General features: G+C 46.5%; 1 protein-coding gene across 2 annotated transcripts in view; it reads right to left on the bottom strand.

The window, feature by feature from the left end:
* NAA16 (N-alpha-acetyltransferase 16, NatA auxiliary subunit) overlaps window positions 1-13,418 on the bottom strand; it is an 88,100-nt gene extending 74,682 nt beyond the window's left edge. For both annotated transcript variants that reach the window (XM_065415538.1, XM_065415546.1), the window contains exons 1-2: window positions 13,230-13,418; window positions 1,142-1,226 (exon numbers count right to left, since the gene is read on the bottom strand). In XM_065415538.1, coding sequence (XP_065271610.1) covers window positions 1,142-1,226; window positions 13,230-13,283 — 139 coding nt within the window. In that variant the 5' untranslated portion in view covers window positions 13,284-13,418. The remainder of the gene's footprint in view (window positions 1-1,141; window positions 1,227-13,229) is intronic.
* Between the last annotated feature and the right edge of the window lie 10,383 nt (window positions 13,419-23,801).

The raw sequence follows: 23,801 nt of genomic DNA, 5'->3' as shown, positions 1-23,801 counted from the left end.
TGTCCAGCGACCGTCATGGGCAGTAAGAAGGAACTGAGGGGGCATGGGGTCAGCAGTGCCCTTTATACTGGCGCTACGGATGTGCAGCCCCAGAGGGTGCCAGAGCCAACCCATCAGATCCCACCAAGGGAAAATTTTCCAGTAACTGTGCTCAGGGCACGCACACACACACACACCTACATTGGAATGGACATGTGCAAGTACTCAAAGAACCACCACCATGCTGTGGTAACGATAACTTTTTGCTCAGCATAGTCTGCAACTTCCAGGGGTCCATGGACCACAGGTTGAAGACCACTGTTCTAGGACAATGAAAATCACAATCAGTGAAAAGAAGAAACCTGAGAACCAGTAAGAAGAGAGACCTAGAGTGGCAACCATGGACAGGAAATAAAGAAACAAATTTATAATGAGAGATTACTATAAAAGACAGGTGTGATTTTGTGCTTCAAATACAAATGCATCATGCCATGGAGCTGGGAAGACAACAGATCTCTCTGTAAAGCTTTGCTGTGACTGAGACAGGAATAATGCATTTAGGACTGCACACCAAGTTACATGGAAGACGCTGTCACATTTGAGGGAGTTTAGGGTACAAAATTTATCACTAGGAGGAGCTGAGATGATGGAAAATATACACATATACGCAAAGACAACTGGGACACAGATATAACAGCAGGCTGCAAATATTGAAGGGTTAAGTACTTAAAAGAAATGTATTTATTTGGGTGGGTTTAACAGTACTAATAGCCTAAAACGAAGAAAAGGAAAAGTTGCGTTGAATTTTAGGGGATCATGGGGGGGGGGGGGGGGAGGGAGAAAAGAACAGTGTTCTTTCTCAAGGCAAACAGGAGAAGTTCCATCATGTAGCACACCTACAATTACAGAATTTTCCTACTGTGTGGAATTATTGAGCTATGACAGGCATGGAGCAGATGAACCAACATATCTTCTACACCTCTAGTTTCTACGATGCATGCCAAAAACATGGACTTTTAGGTTCCGCCTTTCATGTCATAATTCATGGTATCAGTAATACAATGCTTAATTAAGGAATACAACTAAATACAAGCAGTGATGTTATAACTTACAGCAGGGGAAAAATAAGAATGAGAATAAGTCTTTCAAGCCATGCAATTACCTCCATGTTCAGCAAACTTCGGGTTGGAGAGGATCATCTTGCAAAACTTGAGCCCATTTTTGTATTGTTTTTGTTCATAACATTTCTAGAAAAAAAAAGAGAGGGTCAGATTATACTACTGAAAGTGCTTTTAAAACAGAGTAGTCCATCAAAATAGACTAATACAAAATAATTCATCAGATCCTTCAGTAACAAAACACCGATCAGACCACTAATTAAAATTCTGTTTAATTCTGCTCCCTTGACACTTTGTACGTTGTTTCTCTTAGATAGTAAGGGAAGTGCCTGCATATGTGTTTGGACATTGCATATCATTAAGGGTGCTGCCAGAATACAAAATAGGCTTTTGGAAAGTAATATGATCGGGTGTAGCTACAGTATTCCCATGGGTACAGGAACGGCAAGTAGGAGTGTGGATGGATTTTGATGTGGAAGAGAGTTTATAGATTCCCAATTATTCACTGACAAAAAACATCATTAACAAAAGTTAATGCTACCTAGTAGTATCTTGTGCCCTTCTAGAACACTTAGTTAATCAAAACACAAACTTCTGAAAGCCAGGAAACAGAGTTCAAATATAGATGGTGATGCAACCTTAACTCTGCCCCCTTAGAGCTGGCAATAACTACCAAGAATTACTGCAGCTGCATCCAGTGTGTTGGCTGGAGTTATGCCAAATGGTAGAGGCATTAGCTAATCACAGGTCTTCTAAACAGCACTGTGATGGAGGGACCATGCCTCTCTGGAGGGCACTGAGCTTTTCTCCTGAACCCCAGGTGAGAGATCAAAGGAAAAAGCTGCACGTTACCTTGAGAGAGCCAATATGCCTCATTTCAATGCTATGATGTTTGTTGTGCCAGTAGCAGGCCAACAGGGGTCTTCTTGCCATGGGGACTGTAGACAGATGGATTAGAGATGAGTGTTGTCTGCTTAACGATGGGCAAGTGAAAGTATAATGCTAAGTGGCATCATGCACATAAAGGCAAAGAGGCTGTAAAATTTAGTAGTAGCTATGGTATTCATTCTGTGGAGTAGGCTAATTATTTAAGCGTAGGACAGGTGTAAGTAGCTCCTGTTCAGAACAATGCAGAGGCAGAGTGCAAGTATGGGTGTACTGAAGCAACACAGAGCGGGCAGAGTCATGATTGTGTGGGCATGTACCTTCATTTTATTTCCTGGGAAGATGCACAGGGATCCGGGGGGGAGGGGGGAGGGGGCAGTTCTCTTTGCAGGGATGATGGGATCAGGGACAACTGTTGAGTGGGATAGTTACTGCCTGAAAACTACCACTGTTGCATATCCTGGAAATGCATCCCACCGGTCACCTCAGGGTGAAGACGATGGTAGAACAATACTGCTACATTTTGGGAATGTTTCTGTGGGAGTGTGCAGGGGGAAAACAAAGCAGGAAGAGATTCAGGCATTTTAAACAAACACCCTGTTCCTGATTTCAGTTCCACTGATTTTACCTATAATAATCATCTCTCAAAAGCCTGGAGTATCAGAAACCAAGAATTCCAGTCTCCAGTTCATATTGATTAACAAAGTCCAAGTCAAGGTTTCCACCATTTAGGATTTGATTAAAGATTGGGCTATCAAAAACCAGTGGGACAAAACTGTATGGCATCCAGCTGTTAACATCCATATTCAGAGGAGCATGAACCAAGGGGGGGAGGGTGGGGCGAGTCTCACCAGAGGTACAAGTCCCCCTCCCTTAAAATTGGATTGAATATAGCATGTCCATCTTGTACAAGATCCTGAACATCAGAAGAATAAAACCAGTTCTGATTTAAGTCACCCCAATGCACCCAAGACTTACTATGTGGAAGGACAGATTTGTTTACTCCACAGTAACATCTGCCAAATTTTAATCTGCGGAATTGTTTCATGTCATAGATAGCCAAAGCTATTTCTACTTGGTGAATGATTTGAGTATTTTGTTTGGAGGAAATTGTGATTTAATGATAAAGAATGTACAGATTTGGATCTGTCTCCATTTGTAAAGGCAGGGCAACATCTTAGGAGGAGGAAACAAATGCTTTACTTTGTGCTGCAACTTGGGCCATGAGTGATGGTCAGTGGAGATGTAATGGACCCACTGCTAATGGGGATTGTCAATGCTTCCCTTAAAGAAGGCAGGCTACCAGCTTCAATTAAAGGAACATTGATACAGTGTATCCTCAAGAATTTATCATCCCATGTCTATATATCCCTGTGGAGTTAGAGGTTAATTATGGTTAAGATCATTCTCAATAGCTAGATGCTTCCAATTTCTTTCACCACAGACCTACATTGGTGCAAATGTTACTCCTGGTGGAATTCTGTATTATTCATTGAGAGCAACTGGTATCTAAAAAAAAAACACCACCTCAAATTTGATCACGTCATGAAACCTGTCTTGCACATTGAGCGAATGAAATTCACAAACACACTCAATCACAGACAATTTCAAAATCTAACTGAAGAACTGAATGAAGAGGACCCCCCCTGCTTATTTGCCATTTCACTGCGCAGTTTGATGGCGCTCGAGAGGTAAAGTTATTTCCCATTTTTTCAAGCTCCTGGAACCAGTAAAATTATTTATGGAGGAGAAGCACAGAATACACTCCGAGCTTACAGATCCTGGGTGGGTTCTAGATTTGGCATTTCTTGCAGACACGCTGCTGCATTTGGATAAACTAAGAGTGGACTTACAAGGAAAATTCCAGTTGCTGTCTGATCCAGTGCAAAGTGAATTTGCGTTCATGAACCAACTGCAGTTGTTTCACAGACAAATGCTTGAGGGAGAGCTTACGCTTTCCCTCAATGTCACAACTTCAAGCCAGATCAAAAGAAGATGCGGCAGAACCCCTCAAATGGAGCACAACTAGATATGTGAGCATGATTAAAGATCTTAAGGATAGTTTTTAGGAAAGATTCCAAGATTTACAGCAGAAAAGACCTCAATTCACATTTCTGATTGACCCTTTTAGTGCTGAAGCCGACTGTCTGAACTCCCTTTAGTCACTGATGAAGCAACTTCCCAGATGGAAATAATAGAACTTTTGGAAGATGACAGATTGAAATCTGTTCAGAAGATACAGGGGCATCCTTACTTTCTGGAAATCTGTACCAAAGGACAAATACCCCAACATCAGAGGTGCAGCCCTAAAATTAATCTCGATGTTTGCCTCGACCTATCTTTGTGAGTCTGTTTTCTCAACACTCAAACATGTCCAAGCACCGAACCATTTTGACAGACAGCCACTTAAGAGAACTGCTGCGTGTGAGCACAAGTAAACACAAACCAAACTTTAAGGGAATTGTTGAAAGCAAGGATTGCCAGAAGTCCCACTAAATAAAAGGATAAGTTTTTATTATTATCGTTGACTATCTATGTATAAAATACACACTATCAAATTATACGATGATGTGTGTACACACACACACACACACACACACACCCATTACATATTACTGTGGCTCTTTGGCAATGTACATTGGTAAATTCTGGCTCCTTCTCAGGCTCAAATTGGCTACCCCTGTTCTAGCCTCTCTGCTGAATTCAGACCTGGGGCATTACCATCTACCCATAGGCTCTGAAATGCACTTGAAGTTGTATGTGACATTCCCATGAACTTCAAGGGACAAGTACTTGTCACACAGTGCACTAGTACTGGGTGTGCTCTCCACAGGCAGATTAAACTTCTGTCCTGGACATCAAATTCAGGAATAGACACAGCATGTTTCTTAAACCCAGTTTGAGGATCAGGGCCAGGTATTGTTCCCAAAGATCCTGAGGGAGATGGGAAAAAGGGAATTTAAGTTCTCTCTATACCTAAACTATACTACTGATCTAAGGACTATTTATTTGAGAAAATATTTCTGTATTAAAGTTTAGAAGTCTGACAGCTACGAGAGAGGGCCCTTTGTGTTTGCTAAAGAGGGAGCAAGGGAACTAAGGTGACTGGAGAATGCACTTAGTGTCACATGAGGGTGCTTGCATTCCCCACGACACTCTGAAAGAGGTTTCCACATGGTCACTACTAGTGGAAAAGTCTCACGGTTGGAAATGTACATATATCCTCAGACTCCTATAGGATACTGCAAGATGTGAGTTATATCAGCCTGAGGTATAGGACTTCAAGGCCTGGACCACTGTCAAAATGGCACTTTTGATCTGAAAAAACAGTGTCTACTTTTACTGTTACTGTTAGATATATTGTGAACTAGAAGGACTAAGAATTCCAGGTTTCTAAGGATAACTAGCATCTGTTTCTAGCCATAACAGTTCACAGTACATGAAAATTCACATCATGTCGATGTCCCTGTGTCATTTCATCCCCTGTGCACACACATATGCACCAACTTCCCCTGTTCCCAGTGGGTGCTCAACCCCCACAGCCCCTGGCCCCGCCCCTGCACCACCCCACCCCCATTCCACCCTCTTCCCCCAAGTCCCCGCTCCTGCCCCACCTCTTCTCCGCCTCCTCCCCTGAGCGCACCGCATCCCCACTCCTCCTCCTCCCTCCCCGGAAGTCCTAAGCACCAAACAGCTGTTAGGCGGCGAGGCAGTGGGAAGCACTGGGAGGGAGGATGAGGAGCGGGGACGTGGTGCGGTGTGTGTGTGTGTGTGTGTGTGTGTGTGTGTGTGTGTGTGTGTGTGTGTGTGTGTGTGTGTGTGTGAGAGAGAGAGAGAGAGAGAAGGCGAGGAGGGGGGAGCTTGGCTGCCGGTGGGTGCAGAGCACCCACTAATTTTTCCCCGTGGGTGCTCCACCCCCGGAGCACCCACGGGTCGGCGCCTATGTTCATACACTTGAACTCTAACCTGATTTAACAGCCAGGATCTTGAGAACTGTTAGAGCTCACACTTCATGCACCACTGAAAGTTTGTAATCTGATCTTCCAAATAGCAGCTAATATCTGAAGATTAATACATATGCTAACAGGGACAAAATTGAAGTGGTGGCAGTAAAGGAAGTAATTATACCTGATTTTTTTTTTTTTAAACCATTGATAATTGTGGTTTCTCTCCCCCAAAGAATTCCTGAAGGTGTTAAAGTCGCTGCTAACTTCATAAGTAATTCCTGTTCTATGAGCCAAGAACTGAAACAGGCCAATTAAATAGATAAAAATATTTAAAGGATCAAGCCTAGTATCTTTATTTACAGTATCTACATTGCATCTTGCATTCTGCATCAAAGATGCAATGTAAGAACCACCTTCCTTGGACAATTGAGTTTGCCAGAAGTCAGTCAAACATTTCAAATAGTCTTCTCCTGTGAACAAGCTGCATAGCATATATGAAATTACACACATCTGGCTCAATATGATGTGACCAGATGAAACTTTCAATATGCTTAGATGCCAATTAATGGAAATAAAGTGAAATGATGAAAAATAAGTAGTTTTCCTACATCGTTTTGAAAGATTGACAGACCACTGAATCCAATCAACTGGACATTCAGCTCAATTCTAACCCTGAAGCTATTCAAGAGGCTAACCTGATAGCTGCATTGACCAGCCTGCACTTAGTGAGCCCTTCTGTCTGAGCACTGACATCCTGTGTAAATAGTGACATGCCAGATGACTGCCAGGGGAAAAAAATAAAAAAAAAAAAAGAGGCACCCAGACAAGTTCAGCTACCTTTAAGTTGTTGGACAAATAAGTTTATATACTGTACTCTTGAGTTAAAGGGACATCACCAATAAAAATATTAGTGAGTAGTATTTTTAACGTAGTATTGACAGGACACCTGTAATAGAAAGATAACATGGTAATCTATTTTTCAGTTTCCTTTGAGAATCCTGAATTACTTATGGAGGAGCACTTTGTGTATAGTCACAGTTTCTCGGAATGAGTGGGTCTTTCAAACAGCAACAGAGTATACAAAAATTTTGAAAAGGAAAATGAGACTAAAGTCACAAAAGCCAGTAGAGGGGCATGTTACACTTTAGCCCACTTCTTAAACTGACTAGATTCCACGCTGGTGTCTACTGCCTACCTATAATTCTCATAGGCCTCATATGCTGTTGCATAGTACTGACAATTTGAAACAAAGAATAATATGCACAGTAAGGCTAGAAGTGGAGAGTCTAAAACCAGAAAGCAGAGATTATTATCCAGAAATAGAAAAAAGCCAAAGTCAATACAAGTATATGGAAGTGGTAGGAGATAACTAGAAACTAAGTGAGGGTTAATGAAATTGCAGTGAAAGAGGAAACCTGTTCAAACCTGCAGAGACTGTTGGAAACAATTCTGTCAAAAATTTCCAAACCACTTTTTAACCTCCATATCTTTTTTCTGGGGGCTTCACCTGGCGGTATGTGCTTAGAGACTGTGCTGAATGCAGATATTCTAGTCACAAATACATACTGTTCACAGACAATGGAGAAACATTAGTGTACTGACATGACAAATTTTTAAAAGTTCCAACATGAAATGACAATTTACAAGTAGAGCTTGCTTCACAGAGCACTTGTTTGGTAGTGTTTGTTTTAGATGTGTGTCTACCAAAAAGTATATAAAAGTTGTCTTAGACTTTAGGAGACTGCACAGTGATCTCCCACCTCTGTGCAGCCAGTGGTCTAGGCTCCCCAATGCCATGCTGGAACCTCCACATTTATTTGTCAAATAACATTTGCAGAATTTTAAAATATTGTGTGCAGAATTTTAATTTTTTTGGCACAGAATGCCCAGTAGCTAATAAAACTAATAGTGGACTTTGACTACTTGCATCTAAACTGGACAAAGTCACCACCTGACAAGTTTCAGCAATTTCTCAACCATTTAAACAACTGCTTCTTCATACAATTCTACATCATACAAATTAATAGTTTCTCCCCCTTAGGGCTTGTCTACATAGAAAAATTAACTTCTATAGTTATACTAGTATAACTCCAAGTGGATTCTATTATTTACAAGTGGCCTTTTTAGATTTAGCTTAATTCCCTGTTGAAGCAAATTAAGCTAAACTGAAAAAAGGCCACTGTTATTGCAAATTATAGCATCCACATGGTAAGTTACACTGATAACTATACTGGTATAGCAATGCTGATAAAATTTCCCAAAGTAGACAAGCTCTTGTGCCTACCTAGGTAACATAGGAATTGGTTCAAGTAGTAACCATAGTTGAACCATTACATAACTATGACTGATTCAGTATGTGCAGAGAAATTCTACCAAAAACTAGTACTGTGAAATGAAACTTTAGGGGATTAAAAAAGAGAAAAGAAAAGAGAAAAGAGGAAGCAGTAACAAAACAGCAAAAATAAATAAATAAAAATCACAGGTCAAGTGAAGAACCCAAAATTCTGACCGGTTAAATGTCAACTGACCAGCTATTATTTGAGCTCAATCAAATACTCTATCAAGAATGCCCTGATGTAGGTATTGTGGTGCCATTTTTTCAGAACTTCATTTAATTGTGTTTCACATTTTTCTCTGTTAAAATAATGCAGTTAAGTAACTTTTCTGTAATTAGGCATAAGTAAGATCTCAGGTTGTGCTTACTGGAGACCATAAAGTCTTACTCTTTTTTTGTTGTCGTTACTGTACTAATAAATTAGTGCTTTAAAATAACATTGACACTATTTGATCCTTCAACTGACCAAATGTTTTTGGATAGGTCACATGTGCAACCCTAGACTCTGCAAAGAGGGTACTTGAGAATACCAGAGTTGCAGAAGAAATACATATGCAGAAACAGAGGAAGTATGGAAGACAAGGACACGACGCAGTATGGTTAAATGACAAGGTTCAAGGATGTTATCTGAGCCAAAGATATATCCTCCAGAATATGGAACTCCAGCTCAGTAGCGTACGTAGCTGGGGGGCAGCAGGGCAGCGGCCGCTCCCCCACCGAGCACAAGTGGCGCCTTTTTAATTTTACTCACTTGGGAGCGGAAAAAAAAAAAAAGGGCGCCACCCACTGCGGCGCTTTTACTGACAGGGGGCGTTCCGGGTCTTTGGCAGCGGGCCCTTCACTAGCTCCGGGTGTCTTCAGCAGCACTGAAGCTTCATCGCCGAAATTCCGCCAAAGACCTGCGGAGCGAGTGAAGGTCCCGCCGCCGAAGTACCGAAGACCCGGAGCGCCACCCCGTCGGTAAAAGCGCTGGAGCCGGTGGTGCCTTTCCCCCCCCCCCCCCCGCTCCCCCTGTTCTCTCCAACTCAAGTGAATCCTACATAACAGGGGTCAGCAACCTTTCAGAAGTGGTGTGCCGAGTCTTCATTTATTGACTCTAATTTAAGGTTTTGCGTGCCAGTAATACATTTTAACGTTTTTAGAAGGTCTCTTTCTATAAGTCTATAATATATAACTAAACTACTGTTGTATGTAAAGTAAATAACGTTTTTTAAATGTTTAACAAGCTTCACTTAAAATTAAATTAAAATGCAGAGCCCCCCAGACCAGTGGCCAGGACCCGGGCAGTGTGAGTGCCACTGAAAATCAGCACGCGTGCCATAGGTTGCCTACCCCTGCTATATAAAGTAGCAAGCTATATGTTACCTGCAATAAGATAGAGGTCAGGACGGAATTTGAGAAGAAATGAGTAGTCCTAGACCAAAAAGCCCATATACCAAAAGCAGCAGCCTAGGATAGAATCCACACATACTACTAGAACAAACAGAGCAATTAAGAACAATGACCAAGATACCCTCTAAGAACATTTTTTAACACAACATACACATATTGTTTCTAGGCATATACTAAAATAAAGCCAATTAACAAAATATTCAAAATACAAGCTATGCAGACAATTAATACTTCAAGGAACTAGTTGGGAACAACTGCAAGGATAAAATAGAAAAATAAACACTGGGTAAGAAAAAAAATCAAGTTTTAAAATATCAGTACATTAAGATCAATTGGACAAGTGAATGGCAGCATTTGGACAAGCATTCAGGAAATAATCACTTATTAATCACTATGTAGATTATCAATTCACCTTTCACAAAAGGCAAACATTCATCCTCACTCAACTGCCATGTTATTTTTATCTGATTATCTATAATTAGACATTTGAAGATAAAATGGTGGTAATTTGCCTAAAATGCACTTGCCTAAAAATTCTATAAATTTAAAATGTTAATTATACAAGATATATTGGGAAGTGACTGCTACTATGAACTTGTTTGCTCCTAGTAATAATCACCTAACTGTTCTAAAATTAGTAATTTATTTATAGCAAAGAGAGCAAGAGGAATACTAGATTACTTAGTAATATGCATACCATAACTATACAGTAAGCAGCAAATTGCTATTAAGAACTATTAAATCTTCAAATCTAAATACTGCCCAAAGCCAACAAGAGAAACCAATCAAGAAACACCTGCCAGTACACATCAACAGCACACATCTGAGCTTAGACACTTAGATTTGTTTTCTTGTTAAGCACTCTGGCCTTGGCTAAATTGAACTTATTCCTTAAAAAAAAAAAAATTCTTCACTACTGTTAACACCAGTAGTAGCAAGACAGACGCTCTAGGAGCAAATAACGAACCAGTGGTTGCCAGTAGTTTTACCACCATGACATGTGGACCTCCTCTGAGCAGGTATAGATGACAAGGTAATTTAAAACTCCTGGAGCTTTGTTCACACTAGGGGTAAGTCTATACAGCAGCTGGGAGGTATGATTCCCAGCTCATGGAGACATACATGCTTGAGCAGAGTTAGTGTTAGTGCCTAAAAGTAAGTCTGGATACAGCAGTATGAGGCTCAGGCTAGCTGCCCAAGTAGAACCCTGCAGATATGCACTCTGGTATGCATAACCTGAGCTGCAGCCTGTGTCGCCACAGACACGCAGCAATTTTTAGGAGCTAGCTCGAACAGAGTTTGCACATGTATGTCTACTAGGGTTGCCAATCCTCCTGGGTTCACCCAATCCAGAATTGGGCTCTATCTCCCGGAGGCTAGTGAAGCCAAATGGAGATTTTAGGCCAATAAAAGACCGGCGATGCAGCAGGGCTAAGGCAGGCTCCCTCCCTGCGCTGGCCCCGCACCACTCCCGGAAGTGCCCAGCACATTCGTGCGGCCCCTGGGGGAGGGGGCAGGGGAGACAGGGGGTCTGCACGTGCTGCCCCCCCCCACACACCCAAGTGACAACTCTGCAGCTCCCATTGGCCGGGAACTACAGCCAATGGGAGCTGCAAGGATGGCGCCTGCAGGCACAGGCAGTGCACAGAGCCCCCTGGTCTCCCCCCCCCCCCCCCCACAAGGCCGCAGGGATGTGCCAGCCGCTTCTGGGAGTGGTGCAAGGGCAGGTAGGGAGCCTGCCTTAGCCCCACTGCACTGCCGCCTGAGGTAAGAGCCTCTCGGCCAGAGCCCACACCCCTCACCCCCTCCTGCACTCCAGCCCCCTTCCCCAGCCCTGAGCCCCCTCCTGGAGCCAGCACCCCAAAGCCCCTCCCACACCCCAACCCCCTACCCCCGCCCTGAGCCCCCTCCTGCACCTCATACTCCCTGCCCAAACCCCCTCCCAGACCCCACACCCCAAACCCCCTCCCAGACCCCACACCCCCTCCCAGAGCCCAATCCCCTGCCCCAGCCCTGAGCCCCCTCCTGCACCTCATACTCCCTGCCCAAACCCCCTCCCAGACCCCACACCCCAAACCCCCTCCCAGACCCCACACCCCCTCCCAGAGCCCAATCCCCTGCCCCAGCCCTGAGCCCCCTCCTGCACTCAAACTCCCTCCCAGAGTTTGCACCCCACACCCTGTTCTGTACCCCAACACCCTGCCCCAGGCTCAGCCCCCTCCCATACTCCAAACCCCTCAACCCCAGCCCAGAGCCCACAGCCCAACCTCCTGCTCCAGCCCAGTGAAAGTGAGTGAGGGTAGGGGAGAGCAAGTGACAGAGAGAGGGAGGGAAGAGAAGGACGGAGTGAGTGGGGCATAGCCTCAAAGAAGGGGGCAGGGCAAGGGTGTTTGGATTTGTGTGATTAGACAGTTAGCAACCCTAATGTCTACGCCAATTGGGAATCACATCACCCAGCAGCTATGTAGACATACTCTACAACTGTTATATCACCCATGAGGCTGCACGAAGTGGGATTTTTTTAATATAATAATTAATACACAACAGCCGAAAGGATTTTTTAAAATATTTTTTAAATAACCTAGACCAAGAAAATATTTCAGACAAACTACAATGGATGACCCAAGAGATGGTTCATTTATAACACAAATTAAACCTAGAGTCCCTGGGCTGACCACTTACACGTTAAAAAAAAACCAACCTTTAATGATGTTGCAGAGAACCCAATTCTGCTTTACTAGGCTGACAGCTATGCTCAACAATGTGGCTCGATGAAAAAAAATGTTCCTGCATTTTAATGCCTTAAATCTAGTCCCTATATACCATGTGTTCTTGGTCAGTTGCTATCCAAGAGATGGCTGCATTTCAGGGATGAGGTGAACCCCTATGCATCGGTTACATTTGTAAAGTGCTTTAGGATCCTCCTTGGAGCTGAGCGTGCTGTGTAAGTGTAAGATATTATTATTAGCAACACACCTGAACAGACATCCCGAATTCTAGAGAGGTTTGAAATCTGAACCCAGATCAGGCTTTGACAATTCAGCGATATGTTTAACATGGGCCAAGTCAAAACCCTAGATCCACGCAACCGAAACTTTTTTTTTCGTGGAGACAGAGAAGAAGGGGGGGGGGGGGCGACGCAAGGGGAAAGTGTCTCAAATTTGGTTTTAGACTTTGCAGCCCTCTGTCGTTACCAGTGTTCCCCGGAGACCCCGCGCCCCGGTTAGGAGCGCCCCGCGCTGCGGCCATGGGGAGCGGAGGCGGCTGGGCACAAAGCCGCGCGTCAGCCCGTTTGCTGCGGCCCCGCTACATCCCCCAGCCGGGGGCAGGCGGCCCCCTCATTAGAAGCGGCTGCCGGGCCTGCTCTGCCCTGGGCTCCCGCTAGACAAAGGAAGGAAGCGGGCGAGAGCCCGGAGGCGGCGGGAGCTCTAGCGTAGCCAGCGCCGCTACTCGGCGGCCGGGGCCGGGGCCTCGCACCTGCTCCCGGGCCACAGGGGGAAGCTGGCTTGACGGGCTGGGAGAGGGCGGGTGTCCCGAGCCGGGGCGGCCTGGCCGAGCGGGGCGGTCACTGACCAGGATCCGCTTGAAGAGGTTGCTCTCCTTGGGCGGCAGCAGCACGGACGGCATGGTGCGCTAGGGCAGCCCGAGCGGTGGGGAGAAGACGCGGCTCCTGCCAGTCGGCTGCGGCGGCTCTTTAACTCATTGGCCTGCGCCGCCCGGCCGGCTCCCCTCAATCACCGCGAGCGAGCGAGCGCGGCCCTTGTGCGCAGCTGCCGGGGAGGCCTCGCTTCCCAACTGACGCTGCAAAATGGCCGCTGGGATCCCCCTTGGCGCACGCGCAGATCCTGCTCTATATCCAGCAGCGTCCAGGGGGTGGGGGAGGTATCCCAGGAGGTAGAGGGCTGAGTTTGGCCTCGCCCAGATTTGCCACCAACTCTCGCGATGTTATTATAATAAACCTCGGGGTTTGGTGCCTGAGCAGGTCAGTTTTACACCGTTTGTAGCGCTTGTGGTTAGAGAGGAACGCGACCCTCCCTCCCCCAACAAGGCAACATCCCAGGGCAAGGCCTGGTTGGTGGGCTCTGTGGAGGCCTGGGGCTGGCAGTGCAGCGTGGTGTTTGGCAGTGGGGGGCATTGGCAGTGTGTGACCTGTACCTGTAGGGTGACCAGATGTCCTGATTTTTTGGGCCTTTTTCTTATATAGGATCCTATTACCCCCGTCCTGATTTTTCACACTTGCTGTCTGGTCAGAGGCGGCTCTATGTTTTTTGCCGCCCCAAGCACGGTAGGCAAGCGGCTTTTGGCGGCACACCTGCAGGCGGTCCGCTGGTAACACGGATTCTGCGGCAGGTCCACCGGTGCCGCGCCATCGGTGTCCCTGCCGCCAAATTGCTGCCGAACCCGCGGGACTAGCAGACCTCCCGTATTCGCGCCGCCAAAAGCCGCCTGCCTGCCGCCCTCACAGCGACCCGCAGGCTGCCCCCCGCAGCTTGCTGCCCCAGGCACGCGCTTGCTGCGCTGGTGCCTGGAGCCGCCCATGTGTCTGGTAATCCTAGATGAGACAGGATGGAAAATCCCATTATTCTGATTACGCTCTTGCCACTGTCCTTCCTCTCCGCCTTAGTGTCCACTGTATGAAGAACTGTTCATGCTAGACCCACATCATCTGAGAGCCAGGAATCCCTACTTTCAAAGAGTACAATGCATTCCTCTCTACACAGAGTTTGTGTGATTAGTGGCTGCTAAGATCTGGCTGGAATTTAAGGAGAGGATGGCAGGCTAGTAATCAGACAATTATGATTAGAACCTAGGGATGTCATCTAATGTATTCATTCATTTTTCAATGTTTGACATCTAATGTTAGCTATGTAAAGCTTCCCAGCCATCTCATAAATATTTGTAAGAGTTAGTATTTGTTCCTGGACTGGCAGTGGTTCCTTTACCAAGTGAAGTGTGAGGCTCAAGTGGCTTGCTGCTGTTGACATAATAAGAATTACCTGTTTCCACATTGAGAGCTTTGCTTTTCGAAGGCTGTAGCTTCTCTTGAAGCTGTAGACTGGGGAACTGCTTGTAACTTTAGTGGCTTCATAGATGTAAGTTGTCTCTCAGACTTTCCTGGGAAAGGGAACCATCTGAAGGACAAAGTGACTTTTCCTATGTTTTGTGAGAGACAGGGTGGGTGAGGTAATATCTTTTATTGGACCAACTTCTGTTGGTGAAAGACAAGCTTACATAGAGCTCTTCTTCATTTTACATAAATTAACATTCAAAAATAAAACTATAAAACCCACAATTCACTACATTGGCTGGCATCCCCTATATAAAGATGATTTTTTTCTAACTTGTCAAAGAAGATGAATACTTCAACATACACTTCAAACACTGTCATAATCAATAGTTTTCCAAAGAACTAGGCCACAGGCTAAAAAAATTTCATTTTCGACACCCTAGTACAGGGTCGGCAACCTGCGGCACGCCAGGGTAAGCCCCCTGGCGGGCCGGGCCGGTTTGTTTACCTGCCATGTCCGCAGGTTTGGCCGATTGCAGCTCCCACGTTCCAGGCCAAACCTTGCAGGCTTCTTGCAGCCCCTATTGGCCTGGAATGGCGAACCGCGGCCAGTGGGAACCGCGAGCGGCCGAATGTTGCCGATCCCTGCCCTAGTACAATATCCTACTCACGTGCAACCCCCATTCCAAACTAGGAGTTAGAGTTGATGTTTGCCTACAGTAGATAAAGACCATATTAGTAGCCTGGCATCCTGACATAATAGCCAACCTGTCCATTCTGACATATGGCTGTCAACATAGAGGGGTTGCACCTAAAATGGGAGCATCATTAGTTTGTTAATGCCCTAATGGGGCATTACAGGCGCTGGATCTGAAGACTGGGGAGGATTGTTCTATGTATATTTCTGTCTCTGGAGAGAAGAAAAGGGAATTTTAGGGTGAGTGCATTACATTCTCATTTCTAGGGATTGAAGAAAATATGGGGTATATTTTGTATGAAACTAGAAGAGAATTAAGATACACACCATGAACTAGTCATACATGAATAATAAAATATTGCCTTTCCTGCGGGATTTTTATTTATTATACTTTTTAGAGACTGCTCTGAAACTACCACAGCCCAAGCCATATGGCTATACTTTCCCCCTACAGTTATTTAGCATGTAGAAATTCCCTATAGGAGGTGAGCTCAACCTTTTTATGCTCCCCCAGAGGGATAACAACTTTCACCAGCTCCAAATGACTCAGTCAGCTCTTCCTCATTTCCACAAGTTATGTTCGACATACACCGCAACCTCCCGCAAAAAAATAGCAAAAGAGGAACAGCTGGTCTGAGGTCATTAGGAACATAAGAATGACCATACTGGGTCAGACAGCATCTAGTGCCAGATGTTTCAGAGGTAATTAACAGAACAGGGCAATTATCAAGTGATCCATTCCCTGTTATGCAGTCCCAGCTTCTGGCAGTCAGAGGTTTAGGGACACCCAGATCATGGGGTTGTGTCCCTGACTATCTTGGGCAATACTCCTGAGGGGCCTATCCTCCATGAACTTTCCTAAATCTTTTGTGAACCTTGTTATACTTTGACAACTTCACAACATCTCCTGGCAATGAGTTCCACAGGGTGATGATGTGTTGTGTGAAGAAATACTTCCTTATGCTTGTTTTAAACCTGTGGCATATTAATTTCATTGGGTGACCCCTGATTCTTGTGTTATGTGAAGGGGTAAATAACACTTCCTTATTCACTTTTTCCACACCATTCATGATTTTATAGACCTCTTTCATATCCTCCTAGTTGTTTCTTTTCTAAGATGAACAATCAGTCTTCTTAATCTCTCCTCATATGGAAGCTGTTTCACACCCCTAATAATTTTTGCTGCCCTTCTCTGTACCTTTCCCAATTCTAATATATGTTGCTTGAGATGAGACAATCAAAACTGCATGCAGTATTCAAAATGTGAGTGTACCATGGATTTATATAGTGACATTATGATATTTTATGTCTTATTATCTGTCCCTTTCCTATTGTTTCCTAACATCCTATTAGCTTTTTTGACTGTCACTGTACATTGAGGAGATATTTTCAGAGAACTACCCACAATGACTCTTTCTTGAGTGGTAATAGCTAAATTAGACCCCATAATTTTGTATATATAATTGGGATTATGTTTTCCCATGTGCATTACTTTGCACTTACCAACATTGAATTTATCTGCCATTTTGTTGCCCAGCCACCCAGTTTTGTGAGATCTGTTTGTAACTCTTCACAGTCTGCCTAGAACTTAACTATCTTGAGTAATTTTGTATAGTCAGCAAATTTTGCCATCTCACTGTTCACCCGCTTTTCCAGATCATTCAAGAATATGTTGAAGAGCACAGGTCCCAGGACAGATCCGTGGGGGACCCTGCTATTTACCTCGCTCCATTGTGAAAAAGGACCGTTCTGTCCTGGAGTTTTAAAGGTCCAGATTCTCAAAGGTATTTAGGCTCCTAATTTCCATTCATTTCAATGGGAGATAGGCGCCTAGGTACCTTTGAGGATCTGGGCTAAAGGAGCTATATACTTCGTCATAGAAGGAACTAGGATTTAGATTTATTTTAGTTCAAAGCCTGTTTTTCTTTCTTTTATTTTTCATTTTTGAACCAGTTTTTTATTTTTTATTTTTTTAGCATATGCCTTTACATCAGGTTGCTTGAAAAATGACTTAACTCAAATTGTATACAAAATAAATATGTTAAAAGAATGTTAATGTTGAAAAGTCTATCACACAAAGATTAGTAAATGAAGAATTAACATTGCCCATGGAACTTTAATTTGGCCCATTTGTGGGAATGCATTATGCTACTTTCTGTAATTATATGATAACTAGAGCTTCTCAATTAAATGTTTTTAAAAATTTAATATGGGCAAAACAATGTAATTTTTTCCTAATCTCATTCTTAGAAAGAGGTTCAAAAATTCAACCTGTGGCAGACACCCAGAAGCAAAATTTCAGCTCAAACAGTTAAAGTTTGGCAAAGGCATAAGCAACTTAAAGCAGATTACAATGGAAAATGTTAAGCGATCTTAACTATAGGCCATGCTACCAGTTCCATTTGCAATAATGTCTTACTGTTCCTTAGTATTATTATTTATTAGACGTACCCTGTATATTTTGGTGTGTTTTAAATAAATATTTAGTTTGTAATAATATAGATGTCTAGTAAAACATTTATTGCTAGTAAACTCTGTTTACATTAACTAACTACCAACAATGAAGTGATGTTGTGAAAATAACTTGGATACAGGTACCAGTTAAGTAAGATGCACAATAACATTTTCCAGAATTACTGTATTTAGTTAGACAAGGTGTGTGAGGTAATATTTTTTATTGGCCCAACTTCTGTTGGTGAGAGAGACAAGCTTTTGAGCTTATACAGAGCTCTTCTTCAGGTCTGGGAAACTAAATCAGTGTCACTGCTCATGTTGTGGAGTTTCCATTTCAGATTGTAAAATTCAGTATCTTCCGTTATTGTATGCAGTGTTGTTGTAGTCGTGATGGTCCCAGGATATTAGAGAGATAAGGTGGGTGAAGTAATATCTTCTTTCGACCAATTTCTGTTGGTGAGAAAGACAAAGCTTTTGAGCTTTTCTCAGGTCTGGGAAACTAATGTCACAGCATCAGGGGCGGCTCTAGGCACCAGCAAAGCAAGCACGTGCTTGGGGCCAGGGCCGGCTTTAGGAAGTGCGGGGCCCAATTCGAACATTTTCGGCGGGGCCCCGGCAGGGATGACTAAAAAAAAAAAAAACATGTAAAAAAAAGCCTTTCATTTCTTAGCAACCGGTTCCCTATAAAAAGTTCTGATTTAAGGGATGTGCCACAGTATGTATTTTTTGTACCAATAGGGTTAACATATGTCCGTATTTTCCCGGGAGAAATTTTTAAATTTTTTAAATTCCTCCTGGACGGCGATTTAAAAACCAAAAAGCCTGACATGTCCCGGAAAATACGGATGTATGTTAACCCTACCTAAAGTTCTTTTTTAAAAAGATGGGCCTGAACTAGAAATGAGCTCCGTTTCACATGTGTGGGTCCCCGCCACTCCCTGGGGGTGTGTGCACATGTGTGGGTCCCAGCTGCTCCCTGCCTCCCTCATTGAAGCAGGTGTGCAGGGTTACTGCCCTGGAAACTGCAGAGCACCACTGGACATGGGGCTGGCTGGAGGCAGGGCAGGGGCTGACTGGAGGTAGGGTCTGGCTGCAGGCAGGGCAAGGGGTGCGGGTCTGGCTGGAGACAGGGGTGTGTGGGGTGAGCTGACTGGCTTCAGGCAGGGCCGCAGTGGGGTGCGGCATGGATTGGCAGGGCTGGAGACAGAGGAGTGCGGGACTGGCTGGCTTCAGGCAGAGGGGTGCAGCAGGGGTTGGCTGGAGACAGGGCAGGGAGTGCGGGGCTGGCTACAGGCAGGGCAGGGGGTGCAGGGCTGGTGCGGGCGGGGGTGGGGGGCTGGCTGGCTTCGGGCAGGTCCGCAGGGGTGTGTGGCAGGGGTTGGCTGGAGACAGGGCAGGGGGTGCGGCAGGAGCTGGCTGTGGGCAGGGGGTGCAGGACTGGCTGCAGGCAGCGGCAGGGCAGGGGGGGCGGGGCTGACTGGAGACGGGCTGGCTGCGGGCAGGGGGTGCGGGGCTGGCTGCAGGCAGGGCAGGAGATGTGGGGCTGGCTGGAGATGGGCTGGTGTGGGCAGGGCAGGGGGTGCGGGGCTGGCTGGAGACAGGGGCTGGCTGTGGGCAGGGCAGGGGGTGCGGGGTTGGTGTGGGCAGAGGGTGCGGGTACAGCCCACCCTGTACGGTAAGTGCCCCCTCCTCCTCCTCTGTCCCCCACCGGGGTAGCAGCAGCAGCCCAGGGCTATTTAAAGGGTCCGGGGCTCCCCTGCTTCTACCGCCCTGGCCCTTTAAATAGCCGCGGGAGCCCTGGGGAAGCGGCGGGGCTCCAGTGGCTATTTAAAGGGCCGGGGCGGTAGAAGCAACGGGAGCCCCAGACTTTTAAAATAGCCCCTAGAGCCCCGCAGCCCTTCCCCAGGGCTCCAGCAGTGGGGCTCTGGTGGCAATTTAAAGCCCCTGCTGGGAGCCCCAGGCCCTTTAAATTGCCCCCTGGGGAAGCCAGGCCACCCTGGTACCAGGGCTTGGGTGTGGGGCCCTCTTAGGGGCGGGGCCCGATTCAGGGGAATTGGTTGAATTGGCCTAAAGCTGGCCCTGCTTGGGGCAGCCCATTTGCAGGGGCGGCAGGGATCCAGCATGGGAGCTGAGAACCAACAGGGGGCCCTGGGAGCTGTAGTTCCTTGGTTAGCTCCCTGCCTATAGAGCCAGCCCTGGAGCAGGGAAAGAACTACATTTCCCAGCATTCCCTTGGCCACCACCAACAGGAAAGGGGGAGGGAGTGAGGAAGCTGAGACCTCATGCTACAGCCTGCTTTGAATGGTGAGCTGCACTGGGAAGGGTAGGGATACCATATTTTAACATTCAAAAAATAGGACACTCCACAGGGAGGGAGGGTAGCCCCACCCTGCCACCATCCACTCCCTCCGACTGCCCCCCACAGAAACCCCAACCCATCCAACCCCCCTGCTCCCTGTCCCCTGATCACCCCCTCCCGGGACCCCACCCCCTATCTAAGCCCCACTGGTCCTTGTCCCCTGATTGCCCCCTTCCGGGACCCCACCCCCTATCTAAGCCTCCCCTCTCCTTGTCCCCAACTGCCCCCTCCTGAGACCCCCCCCCAAATTCCCCCCTAGGACCCCACCCCCTACCTGTCCCCGACAACCCCCTGGGACTCCCATGCCTATCCAACTGCTGCCGGTCCCCTGAGTGCCCCCCCGAACCCCTGACCCATCTACCCCACCTTCTCCCTGCCCCTGACTGCCCCCCCGAACCTCCGCCCCATCCAACCACCCCCTGCTCCCTGTCCCTTGACTGCCCCCCTGCAACCCCCTACCCCTTCTCCAATCCCCCAGCCCCCTTACCGTGCCACTCAGACCAGCGTGTCTGGCGCCGCGCGGCGCCAGACACGCTGCTGCATACATGCTGCCATGCTCCCCTGCAGAGCCCCAGCCCCCCCCACCCCCCGCCTTCCAGATTTGAACACCTCAAAATTCAGGAGTGCTCAAGCTCAGTTTGGGCAGCTGTTACTTCATTTCTCCCAAATCAAATATACTGATCCGCAGTAACTTGCTGTAGAAAGAGTAGGATAAAATTGAGCAAGAAATGCTTCCCAGTGGTTATTAGGACTGGAATTGCTATTTTCAACAGCCATTGCCTTTTTGTTTGTTTGTTTGTTTGTTTAAAAGGAAGACAGTGATATTGCATTGGCAAATTCCCCATAGAAAGAAAGAGTGGAACAAAAGAATAATAAAGGCACCTCAACTTTTCCTCATTTATGGAGGACAGTCTTATAATATGCATCCAGATATCCTCCAATCACACAAGCTGAAAATTGTTTCACTTTACTGCAGTTCTGTAACCATATGGGAACCAATCCTGTCTGTGTTCTGTGCACATCTAAAATTCCTGCTGAATGACCTGCCCTGGGAGCGAGTTACAGGTGGGGGGGGGGGCGAGAGCCCAGGGCTGGGGCAGCAGGAGGTGTGGGGGGTAGGGGGAGCCCAGGGCTGGGACGGCAGGGGGGTGCGGGTGTGGGGGTGAGAGCCCAGGGCTGGGGCGGCAGGGGGGTGCGGGTCGGGGGGAGAACCCAGGGCTGGGGCAGCAGGGGGGTGCGGCGAGGAGCCCAGGGCTGGGACTGGGGGGGGGGGGGAGGCCAGCCAAAATTTTTTTTGCTTGGGGCGGCAAAAAACCTAGAGTCGGCCCTGCACAGCATACACCAATCATGTTGTTATGTTGGCGGTTGGGTGGCTCCCAGAAAGCATATCTTTGATCTATGAAGCTGATGGACATGCTAGCCACCTTCTCTTCTGGCTCAATGAGGGAACAATTAAATGCCTTTTGTTTAGGGTTGCAAGCAACCTCTCAAATTGTTGGTAATGGGAACCTCAAGGCTCCACACCCTGCCCTGCCGCTTCCACCAAGGCCCCATCCCTGCTCTGCCTCTTTCCCTAAAGCCCCACCCCCGTTGCTCCTCTCCCCCCCCCCCCCCATCACTCACTGGATCCTCTCAAGGAGCCTGCCTGCAGGTAGGAGGTGGCCCCAACTGAGCAGGGGTTGGTGTGGGTTAATGACCTAGCACCTACCCCCGCCCTGCGGTAAGCAGACTTTTGGTTCAGGTGCCATTTAGGGTTACCAGGTCTGCTTTTCGACCAGACTTTCCAGTTGAAAACCAGGCACCTGGCAACCCTAAATGGCACCTGGACACAGAAGCCAAAAACCGGACTCTCTGGGTATAACCCGGATGGGTGGCTACCCTACTTTTGTTTAGTGATAAAAAAAACAATGGACGCCACAAAGACTAGACTCAATACAAACACTAGGGCTGGGGACTGATTTGGTTGCAACTGTGTCTATGTTAAAAACAAAAAAACAGCCAGAGAGCAGAAAGAAATGAGAGGTAACAAGAGAAGCACTTATAGCATGGCCTTGAGAAAAAGCCAAGAGAGAACTTCTTAGGCAGAGTGCTGGCTGGAAAGGCTTGAAATTGTAAGCAAGGAGATAGCCTCCTATCATTTGATCCTACTGTGTTCAGAGAAACAGGACTTTGTACACATTCTTTATAAATAAACAGGATTGCATCAAATAAATACCTGATTCTATCATCAATATCTCCACCTGATGGAAACAACCCACAAGGCCCTGAATATTGGCTAACTGTTCTGATCAAAAGGGGGTAACAATATTATATCAATATATAAATGATAATAAACTTGTAATTGTGCCTGGTGAATCATTTGATTTCAAAACATATTAACATAAACCAGTATCTGTATAAATGATGAAGTATGGCTGTATGCCTGATGTCAGTGGTCTCAGCGGAGGCACAGAAGTCCACCAAATCAGAACAGGTTGTGAGACAACTCTTTACGTCAGTGCCTAGACAACAGCAGAAAGAGAAGGGTTCTCTAATTCACTGAGACTGTAAGGCAGTGGCCCCAAACTGTGGGGTGCACCCTGTAGGGAGGCACAAAGGAACATTTGGGGGGCATGGTGGGGCCCGGGCCAGCCCCCATGGGGATTGGGGAGGGAGCACCACATAGCCATGCCCCGCTCCCAGCTATGCTCCAGCCCTGCCTTCAACCGTGGCCCTGGCTCCTGGCCCCGCCTCCAGCCTCGGCTCCACACCCGGCCGTGGCCTGGCCGTGTCTCTGCTCCCAACCCCTGCCTGACCTGAGCCCCCGGCCCCAGCCTTGGATCCCGGTCATGGCTCCACTCCTGCTCCCAGCCTCTACCCTGCACCCAGCCACAGCCATGGCTGCCGGCCCCCACCTCAGCCTGGCTGCAGCTCCGCTCCCAGCCCCAGCCTCGGCTCCCAGCCACGGCTCTGTTCTCGCCCCCACTCCCAGGCTTGGCCCCTGACAGCGGCTCCGTTCTCGGCCCTGCCCAGCTTCTGGTCCCAGACCCATTCCCAGCTGCGGCCATAGCCCTGGCCCCCTTAACCCTGTCTGTGTCTCCCCCCCCAGGAGCTGTGGCCCTGTCTTGGACCTGGCTCCCAGGGTGATGTGGACAATGGTAAAGGGGGCACAACCCTGAAATGTTTGGGGACCACTGCTATAAGGTATATAAGCATACAGAGATCTATGTTTCTTTTAGTACATGTCTAATTTCCATTTACAGTAATTGCCTATGGAAAAATTAATTTACACCATATATAATTATTTATTAAACATGTTCTGGCATCTTTTTATAGTACATAAAGGAAGTGTTTTCCTTTTTTATACTACTTTCCCCCTTGTCAACCAGGCTTAATAATAAATGAATCATGTTCGCTTTTAATTAAAGGTTTACTATATTCAGATGTAATAACTATTGTTGGCTGCCACTGAAACTGATGTAATTTTTGTTGGCATTACTTCTGATTTTTAAGCCAGTTTAGTAATTTATAAGTTTGAGTGCATGAGCTGTTTGTGACTTTCATATAATTTAATAATAACCTTTATTTACCTGTCTAAGATTTTAAGTGTTAAATCATATTTTAATGTGAGAAGATAATTTGATGATT

The sequence above is a fragment of the Emys orbicularis genome, chromosome 1, assembly GCF_028017835.1.
Source record: "Emys orbicularis isolate rEmyOrb1 chromosome 1, rEmyOrb1.hap1, whole genome shotgun sequence".
Lineage (NCBI taxonomy): Eukaryota > Metazoa > Chordata > Testudines > Emydidae > Emys > Emys orbicularis.
The sequence above is the reverse complement of the archived record's forward strand: the minus strand, read 5'-3'. Positions and strand labels throughout refer to the sequence as shown.